This window comes from Phoenix dactylifera, chromosome 3, assembly GCF_051530095.1.
Source record: "Phoenix dactylifera cultivar Ajwa chromosome 3, Ajwa_hap1_PhDact_Kaust_v1.1, whole genome shotgun sequence".
Taxonomy (NCBI): Eukaryota; Viridiplantae; Streptophyta; class Magnoliopsida; order Arecales; family Arecaceae; genus Phoenix; species Phoenix dactylifera.
The window spans coordinates 13,976,785-13,988,695 of record NC_143192.1 but is presented as its reverse complement, the minus strand read 5'-3'; the positions used below and the strand labels follow the sequence as shown (position 1 = coordinate 13,988,695).

General features: G+C 36.6%; 1 protein-coding gene across 1 annotated transcript; it reads left to right on the top strand.

The window, feature by feature from the left end:
• Positions 1–259: 259 nt before the first annotated feature.
• On the top strand, positions 260–6,114 carry LOC103711936 (serine carboxypeptidase-like 34). The gene is made up of 10 exons (XM_008798260.5): positions 260–701; positions 2,873–2,980; positions 3,110–3,205; positions 3,314–3,406; positions 3,495–3,583; positions 3,745–4,050; positions 4,223–4,359; positions 4,623–4,715; positions 5,506–5,611; positions 5,696–6,114. Exons 1-10 carry the CDS (start codon positions 428–430, stop codon positions 5,843–5,845), a joined length of 1,452 nt encoding a protein of 483 aa, XP_008796482.1. The 5' UTR covers positions 260–427; the 3' UTR covers positions 5,846–6,114.
• Positions 6,115–11,911: the final 5,797 nt, after the last annotated feature.

The following is an 11,911-nucleotide window of genomic DNA, read 5'->3' as shown; positions in this document are numbered from 1 at the left end:
AAGTGAAAACTGAAAAGTTCGATTTTGAATTTTCTTTGAAGGTGTGTGAAACACACCAGAGCGCCATGCGTGGCTTTGATGTGTGCCACGTTCCAATATCAACATTAGTTTTTTTTTTTTTTTTTTTTTTTGGTGCAACAATATCAACATTAGTTAATCCCTTCCCTCGTAAAGGAAAATATCTCTGTATACGGTATGGCCTGCCGTATCCACTCTGTACATATCAGTAGCTGGTGCATCCAAAATTAAAACAACCCAAGAGAAAAATCTGCTCATTCGCCTGACGTCGTCGTCCTGGCCAAAAACACAGCCTTCCTCCCTCTGTGTAAGAAATGTTGAAGAAATGTTTTAAAAAAGCACTATAGACATTGAATCCATTATATATACGAACCTAGAGCTCCAGGCCTCTCTACCAACAATTCACCAAATGGGTGTCTCCTCCTTCCCTTCTCTCTTCCTTTCCCTCCTGCTCTTCCTCCACTCCTCAACTCTTGTCAAGTCGACCGGATTAGATCATGGGGTCTTAATGCAACAAGAGGCCGACCGCGTGGACTGCCTTCCCGGCCAGCCGCCGGTGAGTTTTCGGCAGTTTGCTGGCTACGTTACCGTCAACCAGAGCCATGGGAGGGCTCTCTTCTATTGGTTCTTCGAGGCCACTCACGACGTCGAGAAGAAGCCTCTTCTCCTATGGCTCAATGGAGGTATACATGTTACGTATGAGCATAGAATTATACTTATATGTGCTTATACTTAATAACTTTCTCAAAAAAAGAGCCTAAAGTTATGCTTATATGTGCGTGCTTTATGTTCAATTCTTTCTACCTTCTGTTGCATTCTCCTTTCAAAGTGCTCTAGGAAAGCTACTACTAGCTAGCTGTGGTTTAATTCCATTCTTTTTTCCTCACAAGTACAGATAGTGATTAGCCTACAAAATGGATTGTGTCTATGATGGTGGAGATTCCTGACCTAGACTTTCTGAAGTGATCGAGAAAGAATTAAGACAATTCTATTCCTTTTTTTATTTTATTTTCGTTTTTTGATTTGTTTTTACTTTTAAAATGGAAGTTTTAGAAGTTTGTGCTTAATTTGACTTGAGGATGGAAGATGGGAAGAGGTCACTCTTTGTATATATATATTATGGCAGGAACTGAATGCTGGAAAACAGTGTATAGTATCTTCAGTTCTTCAAGCTACATGCAGTCTGCTCTTAATTATTAAAAGTTTATACGCATCATGTTTTCTCCTTCAATTCTGGCTTGTCTCTTGCCTTAGGTTAAAGGAACCTCTAACATAACTTGCTAAACTTGCTGTTTCTTTTATGTTAAAAACTAGAAGACTGATATATTGGTAGCCCAAGGTTTGGCTCAACTCTCACCATAAAATCCATAAATCTGCTCCCATTTTCCTAATGGTCAAAGTGGTCCAGAAAGGCCAGCACCCCAGACAAAATCATACAGACCGTAATCAATAGAATTATACCATTAGATTCATGAATGCTTTCTTGAATGCTTCCAAAATGAAATGATCCATCTCTTGAAGATACTTCATTGGTGTTCATGGCGCATCTGGGCCTATCAACAGATGGCTTGTTTTTTCACTAGGGTTGCTTGTGGTCCATGGGGCCCCTCCATTATTAACATATAACCCAAACGAGAAAGATAGACCACCTCTTCTACTTTGTTATTGAGATGTCAACAGGTACTTAGGTTAAGCTATTATTCTTCGAGTGCCTAACTATTTCACTTTCTATTCCAATATCCTTTCCGGGATCTGCCAAGTTTTGTCCACAACTTACGCAAAGCTTTCTTGTTTTTTTTTAACCATTGACCATTGTATCCATTGTACGCATTCTCTTTTCACTATAATACGGGTTGTGTTTAACTTTAGATTTTTGAGATGTGAAGACATGAGTTTTGTTTCACTAATAATTTTCTTTATATACATATAGGAGACATCTGCTTTAACTTGGATACATGATTTAGTTGATCAAGCTCGCATATTCATGATGAAATATACATTGAAAGATACCCATACCTGCTATGGCGTATCTTAATTTCCATGGGGTAACCCACAAGGCTAAATCAACCAATAGGTTGATATGGCGGTTTCAAGCAAAAGATAGGTAGTTGAGAGAAACACCCGCTCCTCAAAGGAGAGAGTCTAAATCAAAGAAGCAAGACGTAAGTGGGAGGAAGTTGGAATAGGTTGAGAGGACTAGAGCAATGGTGACTTTGACCATGAGGGCGCACACAAGCATCACAAGGAAGATGCATTGCTCTCTTTCACACCGGTGCACCAGCTTCGGCCCCCCTGTAGACCAAGCTTCGGTCAGCTTAACTATTTCAGAAGTAGGAAGGGTCTCCTATATATTGATCTCCATAATACCAAGAGAAAAAAGTGTGTGTGTGTGTGGGGTGGGGGGGGGGGGGGGGGGGAGGGAATGATGTTACTCTTCTACTTTCTTTTAACCATTGTTGGACTTACTACTATTAATTTTCATGGCGGAAATGAAACTATGTAACGTGTTCTATGGAATAAAAATGATGAGCAAGATACAAGGCTGTAGTTATCCACCATAGACTGATGTCACTCTCAGCCAGTGTGAACCAATCCTTTCTAATGGTGATCGGAAGAGTTTGGCACAAAGAAGTCCACAGAAAAATTTGAGCCAGGGCCCATGCTATGAATAACTCAGTGATTGAACTATTTGTGTTGATAGGCGCAAATCGTACAAGTGGCTGCATGCTCTCTCTTTCCCATCATGAACATGGTGATAGAAGGCTATTACTGACCGCAGAATTATATGTTTACCTAATATGATTTTTAATTGCAAACATCAAACAAATAACTTGTCTAATGCATTTGAATTCAGGGCCTGGTTGTTCTTCTATTGGCTATGGAGAGGCAGAGGAGCTTGGACCTTTCTTAATGCAAAAAGGTGTGCCAGAGCTCAAATTCAACAAGCATTCTTGGAACAAAGGCAAGGCGACTCATCACTCACCTATAACTGCATTTATAATGTGGTAACTTAAAACTTTTGTTTGGATCCTTCAAGAGAACATGAACAACAAATAATATAAAACTCTAATGGTTCTTATCTATTATTCAGAGGCCAATTTGCTATTTCTGGAGTCCCCTGTTGGTGTGGGGTTCTCCTACACAAATACAAGCTCTGACTTGCAGCAACTTGGGGACAAGATCACTGGTAAGCTCAGAAATACATATTATTGATTTAATAATGGTCAATCTTGGTAGAATTTCTAAACATTTTATGAATATTTATTGACACCCTGTTTTTAATTATCATTAAAAGCCATCGATGCATATACGTTCCTTGTTAATTGGTTCGAGAGATTCCCACAGTACAAGTCCCATGACTTCTACATTGCTGGAGAAAGTTATGGAGGTAAAGATTAGCTTCTCCTAATTGCCATCATATTAATTTAACTAATGAAGTGGAATATATTTACACTTACTTATCACATTCTTTCTAGGGCATTATGTTCCACAACTTGCGGAGAAAATCTTTGATGAAAATAAAAATGTCGCGGAGGAGGACCGTGTAAATTTCAAAGGATTCATGGTAGAGCTCTTGTCTGAAACGCCAATCACCAGTATAAACTTTCTAAATTAAACACTTGGAAATAGTTATGGCTTGTTACTTGTGTCACTTTAATTTCCATCTTTTATAACTACATCTTAAACATTTAAGCTGTTAGTTATCCACCATCTGCAATAAATCAGATCGGAAATGCGTTGTTGGACGATGACACCGATCAGACGGGGATGATTGACTATGCGTGGGATCACGCGGTCATCTCTGATCAAGTGTACCATGATGTCAAGATGAGCTGTAATTTCAGCGAGGTGCCTGTTATTGGGAGCCCTCCTACCAAGGCTTGCAATGATGCATTGAATGAATACTTCGCCGTTTATAATATCATCGACATGTACAGCTTGTATTCCCCTATTTGTGTTCAAAATACTTCAAGTTCTATGAGAAAATCCTTTTGGATTGAAGGCGCTGCTCCTAAGCTCTTCTCCAAATATGTAAGCTCTCTCTCTCTCTCTCTCTCTCTCTCTCTGCATTTTTGTGCTAACCAGGAGAATCTACTTCAGAAATTATAACTCCATGGTTATTGAGGAGTTGCACTTGAGCAACCAAGGCTAGGCAAAGACAAGTCCTTGAGGACATGGTGTTTTTTTTTTTTTTTTTTTGTAGAGAGGGTGGCATCAGAAACCAGCAGGCTATGATCCCTGTGTATCACACTACAGTGAAGTATACTTTAATCGTCGAGATGTTCAAGAAGCTCTGCATGCCAATGTTACAAAGCTTGTGTACAACTGGACTCACTGCAGGTAAGTTAGTTTGTTGATTATGATTTGGAGGAAGGCTTTAAACTTATGATGTGGTGTTGGTTCTTCAAAAGGAGCTTTCATCTTTCTTATAGTCTATAAAAATTATCCATCACCAATAATTTTTCTTTACAAAAAATTCTAAAGATTCTTACCTATGTTTCCTTCATCGATTTGGAAGATCACAAAGGATCAATGATTTTCCATTTGAAAGAAAACATATGAAATTATGATGGATTTTAATTATTTGGTACTTGTTATGACAGTAATGCGATTACCAAATGGAATGATTCGCCAATGACCATGCTCCCAGTCATTCGTAAACTCATTAATGGCGGCCTCAGAGTGTGGGTTTACAGGTGAATTTCTTTATGAGTAAGACCCTATGTAACTGTTGCGATCAATATTTAGCCATAAATAATGCCAAATTATATAGAATGTCGCATATATGCAAGAGTTTGTGGTAGGTAAATTGGAAAATGCAATGCCAGTCAGTGTTCTGAGAAACATTTCATTTGCTTGTTTGCAGAGGGATCAGACCAAACTGAAATTTAGTCAACCAACAGTTATTTCTTCAGAGAATATAATATGTGTTATTTCTATAATTTAATGACAAAAAAGTGTGTTAACAACACAGTTGCATGTAATAGCCTAGTCTAGATTTTTATATGTCCCAGCAATGCTCATAAAAATATAAACCATAGATAAAAATATATAACAGCTAGTCCAAAAGAATCTTGTTGAGTAACTATTATTCAACTTTCCCTTACCTTAGCACCAGATTAAAAAAAATAATGCGGTCAGCAAGTAATATATATTCATATGCTGCTTATAATCTTTGACATAGTGTATACACTTCAGCATTTTATGTCAACCAACTTTTGATGCAAGCTGTAAATCATCATTTGTTTTCTAAGTTGATATTTTTTATGAATTCTGTCCTTGGAATAGCAATTAAAACTACGGGCACTGCTCATATATATAGGCTACAATCTTAAAGTAGCTCGAAAAATGTATTTAATGGGTTCATGCAACCAGAGGAAGGATAATATGACATCAATCATATATATTGATTGATTTGATCCAGTGATTACAATTAGTCTTTGTTTTTCAACTGAATTTTTTCTATTTGTCCATCCATTTATACAGTGGAGACACTGATGGAAGAATTCCAGTCACCTCAACAAGATACACATTGAACAAGCTTGGTCTCAAAACTATTCAGAAGTGGAAGCCATGGTACAATCATCAACAGGTAATGATTATTTTCTAAAGCCCCATAACTCACTTCATCATCACCTTAAAATGAGTATGCTGATACTTCCTTGTGGTTATTAAGGTTGGTGGGTGGACAATTATCTTTGAGGGACTTACCTTTGTTACCATCCGGGGCGCCGGCCACGAAGTTCCAGAATTTGCTCCTAGGCAAGCACGGCAGCTTATCAGACACTTCTTGGCTAACCAGCAATTGCCTTCTTCAGCATTCTAGCAACCCATCCCAACAGCATTTCTATCAAGCCTTCCATTTCAAGCTTTTGAGCAGAATAGGTGCAAGCCAAACCCAAATAATAAAAGGATGTTTGGGAATAGGTGCAAGCCATATTTCCAATCAGATTGATTTCGCAATGATTCAGTCATCCAATTCTGTTGTAAGGAATTTGGAATGAAGATTAATTTAATGAAGAACTCAGGGATGATCCTTGAGACCAGTCATGTAGTTATTTATTTTCATCATGGAACTTTTGTTTCCCTACTTAATGATTTGCTGTCTCCCCCCTATTAATATTAGTATAATAATTTATATCTTTAATGAAAACCTGTCTGTATCAGAAGGATAGTTCATATTATAAATATTTAGAATACTTTAGATGAATTGTGCTGATTGCTTGTGGTCCTTGCATGAACATCCCCTTTTTCTGGCCTTTTGAAAATTCTAGTCTAAATATATCCCTTGGTAGAACCACTAACCATGATATCCCCTCTCCTCTATTAACATAATGTCTTTAATTAGTGTATCTTATCTTTGATCATCCATTGATCTTTAAATTATGGAGTGCTAAATTAACAGATGCCAAGACATTGCTGAACTTTTGTTTTCCTAAGCCCTAAAGGAAACCACAGAGATGAATCATAATCTAAACTTCAAAGAACAACCAATATCTCATCCATATGAGGCCAATTTAAGAATAAAGGTAAACAAATTTAAGAAACTTTTATAATTGGTTCCTAATATATAGGGAAATGGTGTCAAGCTTCTGCTTAATGTCGGACAGGAGTGAATACTATCAATGTCACAAGGGCTAATTGGCAAGCTTTTCTTCGTATTATGTCATTTAAACTCACAAAATTGTTCAAATCAATTTTTAAGTTCCTACTTTCTTCATTCACAAATTAGTCCAAAAAAGCCTCATTTTTTTTCCTACTGTACTTAAGGGGGTATTATGAGTTTTATTTTTGATGGTTCATACATCTATGAAACACTAGTTTATGTTATGTAGTTCACACCTCGCCTAATTAGGGGTATCAATGCTTAACCCATTTAACTTGATTCAACCCACTTTAAATTAAATTAGGTTATCTGTTTAATAAAATGATTAGGTTCAAGTTTGCATTTTTGACCCACTTAATAAAAAGTTGGGTTCAGGTCGAAATTTTTTTGACCTATGTCGTATTTGAACCAATCTGGTGTTTACACCATATCCGTGCTGGAATGGACACACAAGAGATGCACCGAAATGGCTATTGTGGTAAGAAGAGAATAGGTACAACATGCATCAAAGGCAGATCCTAAGGGATAAGACCGAATGCATGACTAGATAAGAGCTGATTAAAAGCATCTCACTATAGGCCAAATATGCGGAATGGCCAAAAGAAAGTTGATGTAGATAGGCCGAACAGAGATATGGCAAGAAATTTGGTCCATCAAGTATCGTTATCAGTCTAATTATTGGTGCAGAATGATCATGCTGAAGGATGTGTGTACCGAAAACCGACTAGGAACAGAAACCAGAACTGCTGATGTAGAAGTAGACGTGTTTACAATTGTCAAAAGTGGGCAGTTATCATGTACTAATATAAATATTAGAATTGTACTCTGAAAAGTAACTCTTTGACAATCAATCCAATCAAATTATTTTTATCTTTATCTTAGTATTTTATTCTAGGAGTAGGTGTAACTTAGAATTTCTACCATAGCCCAGTGCTACATCCTTATTATTGCCTAGCACTACATCTTTAATGTAGCCCAACGCTATGCCTTTACCGTAGCCCAGCGCTACGCCTCTGTGGTATGACGATAGTAAAAATTTTTGAAGATCAACGCACCTGAACTCATACTACTCTCTACCCTTCCTTTGATCTACATCTATCTGGCTAGTCCAATGTCGGTGTTATGCCCGCATATGCATCTACCTCTTGCCCAAGCAAGCTTGACAAGCACTTTCTCCCCAACCGACTGAGTTCTCTGGGATCTCGAGTTCCCTGGTTCATGCAAAACAAGATGAAAAGAGCGGCAACACTTGTATCATGTTTGATCCGAATCAATTGCCATCCTTACTCTTAATATACCATTGATCTTGTTAAATTTATTGAAAACACAATTGATTAGCCTATAAAGTAATTCAATATCTTTTCTGATCTTAATTCTAAATTTGTTATAATAACTATTGTCCATCCTATAGTTCACTTATCCTATTACTGAGAACCATATCACTATAAAAGCCACTCCTAATAATTTTTCTTCTTGTCGAACTACATGGTTTATTTTTTTTATTTTTGTCTTTCATTTGGTGTATAACATAACACTATACTTTCCTCCTTTTTAACTAATTCATTGTTTTTTACTCTCTTACTAACATATACATAATCTACTCTCTTTTGTATTTCATACCCTTATCTAATTTTGGTACTTTATCTCGAATTAGTTTTTCCAGTATAGACAAGCTCAGTACCATTATCAATCTCTTCAGGCTTAACATTCCATACATTGATTTTCCTATAAGCATGTAATTGAATCCCATTTTAATTATTGTTAAACTGCAGCTCTGTCTAGTTAGGCACTGAAGCATGAACATCATAAGCATCGGAAAGAAAAATCTATAGTTGTGGGACAGGGTTCACCATCTTTTTGAAACAACAGCCTTGTTCTTTCTTATCATGAACCTTTGTATGTGACTTCTATCAAAACCTTCTGAAAGTAAGCTTCCTACCTTCGAATCCTTCTAGCCTTCCAATTCTTTATGGGGACTACTTCGAATGACTCAAATGGTTGTCATATTTCTATCTAACTTATTTGGACGGTCTTAATCTTTGAGATGTGGACGAGGTCTGTTAGTCTGCTTCTAAAGGAACCCTTCCAATGGTGACCTATGTGTCATCAGAGTATTCTAACGATGAGCTCGTCTTTTGATACTATGACTCTCAATATTAGATCAATGGTTGCTCTGAATGTTCCTTTAACCCGACCTCTCTCTTCTGGCCTCCGTCTCGAGCATTTCTAGTCCCATTGAAGAACTCCATTGGTGCAAGAAGTCAAGGGAGGGCTCCTCTGGAGGGACTTGCATTAAATGGCTAGCATGTGCCACATCCTAACAAAACCCAACACTTCTGCCACTATTAGTTGATTACAAAATTTCCTTCAACATTAGAAAACTGATATTAGGATGCATTCCAATTAGGATCGGCAACTGGGTTGGATCGGATACAAAATAGATTAAAAATTTATCAACTCCAATATGACTTATTTATTAAGTAGGTTAAAAATTCAGACTTAAACCTGACTATTTCTTTAAATAGGTAATCTAACCCGACCTTTAACAAATTGAATCAAATTAAACGGATAAAACAGTTAAGTATTAACATCATTAATTTTAATTTTTACCATGAGATATCAATTTAATAACAAAGATGTGCCACTTTTTATCTTTTTTGGGACTGGCATCTAGAGTTACATTGATGCCAAATAATTTGTGTATAGTTATGTTCTCTTTTCTTCTTGAGAGGATTACAATTGTGCATTTGATTGTGACGAGTCTGAAGATCCTTTGAAGCCCATGTTTTGTTCATTATCTAGAGATGTAGAACATAAAATGGTAGATTCTGCTCTATGACAATGGTTGAAAAGTTTTATGTTTCAATTATAAGGTAGTGTATGTGGTTATAAAATTATTCCCTAGATCAAAGTTTCTCCACACAGTTGGTAAAACAGAAAACCAATTATTATAAGCACCAACTAAAAATTGATGCATAATCCTTAATAGTTATTTCTTGCATAGAAAAAGTTAGGAGGTAAAGTAATTAATGACTATAGTATACACAAGGGTTGATACTTTCAGGCTTTTACTTAGAAGTGGTTAATGCTTGTCTCTATTGTAGGATGAGATAGCAAATTAGGATTTGTAAGTGGAATGGTATTTTTGAGTTGAATTAATTTTTGTACATAAGCTCTCTCTCCACCCTCTCCTGTCTATTTTCTTCTCAACAAATGAAAGTGACTGGTGAACATCCAAGATGGAGTTTTGGTAGCTCCCCACTTTTATATAAGCTTTAATTGACCAACAATATAACCATTCATTGTTCTAATCTAAGATGAGACGTGACTACAACCAAAGAGCCAGCTGTGCTTAATATAAAGTCTTGTTCAATTCACTGACTATAGAGAAAGAGATTGTCCATATAAAAACAAAGATTGGAAATTTTCTTTCGGACATAAGTAATGGGAACAATATCGCTTTCGTTGAGTCTTAAAAAGGTTTAGATTGATGCTATATAACTTTAGCTGAGGTCTATGTGGCTGATGAACGGCGTAATGCGAAAGGATCCCGTGCATGTAATATTTTCAGAGAAACAAATCATCAGTAACATGTTCTCTCAAAGAAATAAAATAAATAAAACTACAAATGAAAGATCACTAGTGAAGCCCAGCCAACTATTACTGAAGAAAGCAACAAGGGGAATTACCAAAAAAAATAAGAAGAAGAAGAAGAAAAGAAAATTGTGGTGTGTGCATTCTCTAGAAGGGTGGTGAAGCAGTAAAAATAACACATGTTTATCGATCGCGACACATAAGACATCAACTCTGACTTGTATAACCTATTGGCTCGTGCATTACTTCAAGTATCACAATCAACAACAAATAAATTCAGCATATAGCAGCCAAGGGTAACTGTGTTTAGACTAAATAGCAGCGATGTTTGATTAAGTTCTCTCCAACTAATGCACTGAGACTTGGACTACATAAGTCATAGAGCAGGCCAAATTGGACTACATCAAGATGGCTAACTATAATATTCTGCCACAGGTCGCCTTCCAATATCACCATCAACAATCCTCATTTTGGACTTTAAACACAAGCATCCATGCAACCATAAACCCAAGACAAAAAGAAAAATAGATTCTGAATATATCTGCTCCCTTTGAATTTGGTTTTGGACCCTTGACCATCTCATCTGAAGCTCAACTTGCATGAGAAGGCTCTATTATCCTTTTCAAGAATTATTCATGGCATCGTCATCTAGTTGAAGGTTTATTCATTTTGTTTTGTTCTGTTTTCAATCCCTAAAGTTTTATGAACAATTGATTAATTATAGGACCACCCCAGATGGTTAAAATGGTCCCCAAGCTCTGTTGAATAATCTATATTGACAGACCCACTGAAGGACCACAAGGCCATGATTTTTTTGGATACAGATTGGCCCTAAATTGGTCCACTCTCAAACTTCTCTAGTTGGCTGTTCTTGCCACTGCATTATTCGCCGCTAATTACAGCATTTTTTTTCAACAGTTTCCACTGTTCCAAAACATCAACTATTACTAAATAATTAATGCTAGACTTTTTCTAGTTTGGACACCAGACTTGTGGGAGTTTGCACTTGATCTTACTGAGCCAGGACCATCCTTTGGTTCAGCCCATTGCCTCATTGATTTACTGTCACTTTAAGGTCTGAAGAGGGTGGTTCTTTGGGATAATTAATATGGTACATCACTTGGCCTAATTACTTTTGCCCTTGCAACATTGTCATCTGCAGACAAACTTTGATGAGCTATGGATTGATGGAGATGGTCTGAAGACAGGCAACTGAATCGCTATCAGATGATTTGGTCAAGATTTTGCCTGTCAAGAGTTATATTTCCTTTTTAAACAAAGTTGGAGACTTGAGAAATCTCATTATCATATAGAATACATTCAAAGCAGATAATCCTAAAATATCTATGGAAAATCCAAAATACTATCAAATACCTTTGTTGAAAGAGAGTTACAGTGCTACTCTAGTTTCACTCCCGAGAACATTATCCTCAGTCACTCTTTTATCACATAGTCCACCAAGTGCTTCCTCTTTGATCTCCTAATGACTCTTTTAATTTAACCAAGAATATGAAATAATCAACCCTTTTTTGTTAAGTAGTTTGTTAATACCTGATACTTTTAGCTCGTGATGTTTAACAATGGTGGACAGGCTTCTTTATAACACAATTTTAGGAAGAGAAACATTTCTACAGTTCAAAATATATGCTTGATTCTTGGTCAAACTATTTTTTTTTTTTGGGGGGGGGGGGG

Bases quoted from the DNA above. Each gene is read 5' to 3' on its own strand.
- LOC103711936 (XM_008798260.5), top strand. From the start codon at position 428: ATGGGTGTCTCCTCCTTCCCTTCTCTCTTCCTTTCCCTCCTGCTCTTC. The intron at 702-2,872 runs GTATACATGTTA...ATTTGAATTCAG, and splicing joins TCTCCTATGGCTCAATGGAG to GGCCTGGTTGTTCTTCTATT. The intron at 4,051-4,222 runs GTAAGCTCTCTC...TTTTTTTTGTAG, and splicing joins CTAAGCTCTTCTCCAAATAT to AGAGGGTGGCATCAGAAACC.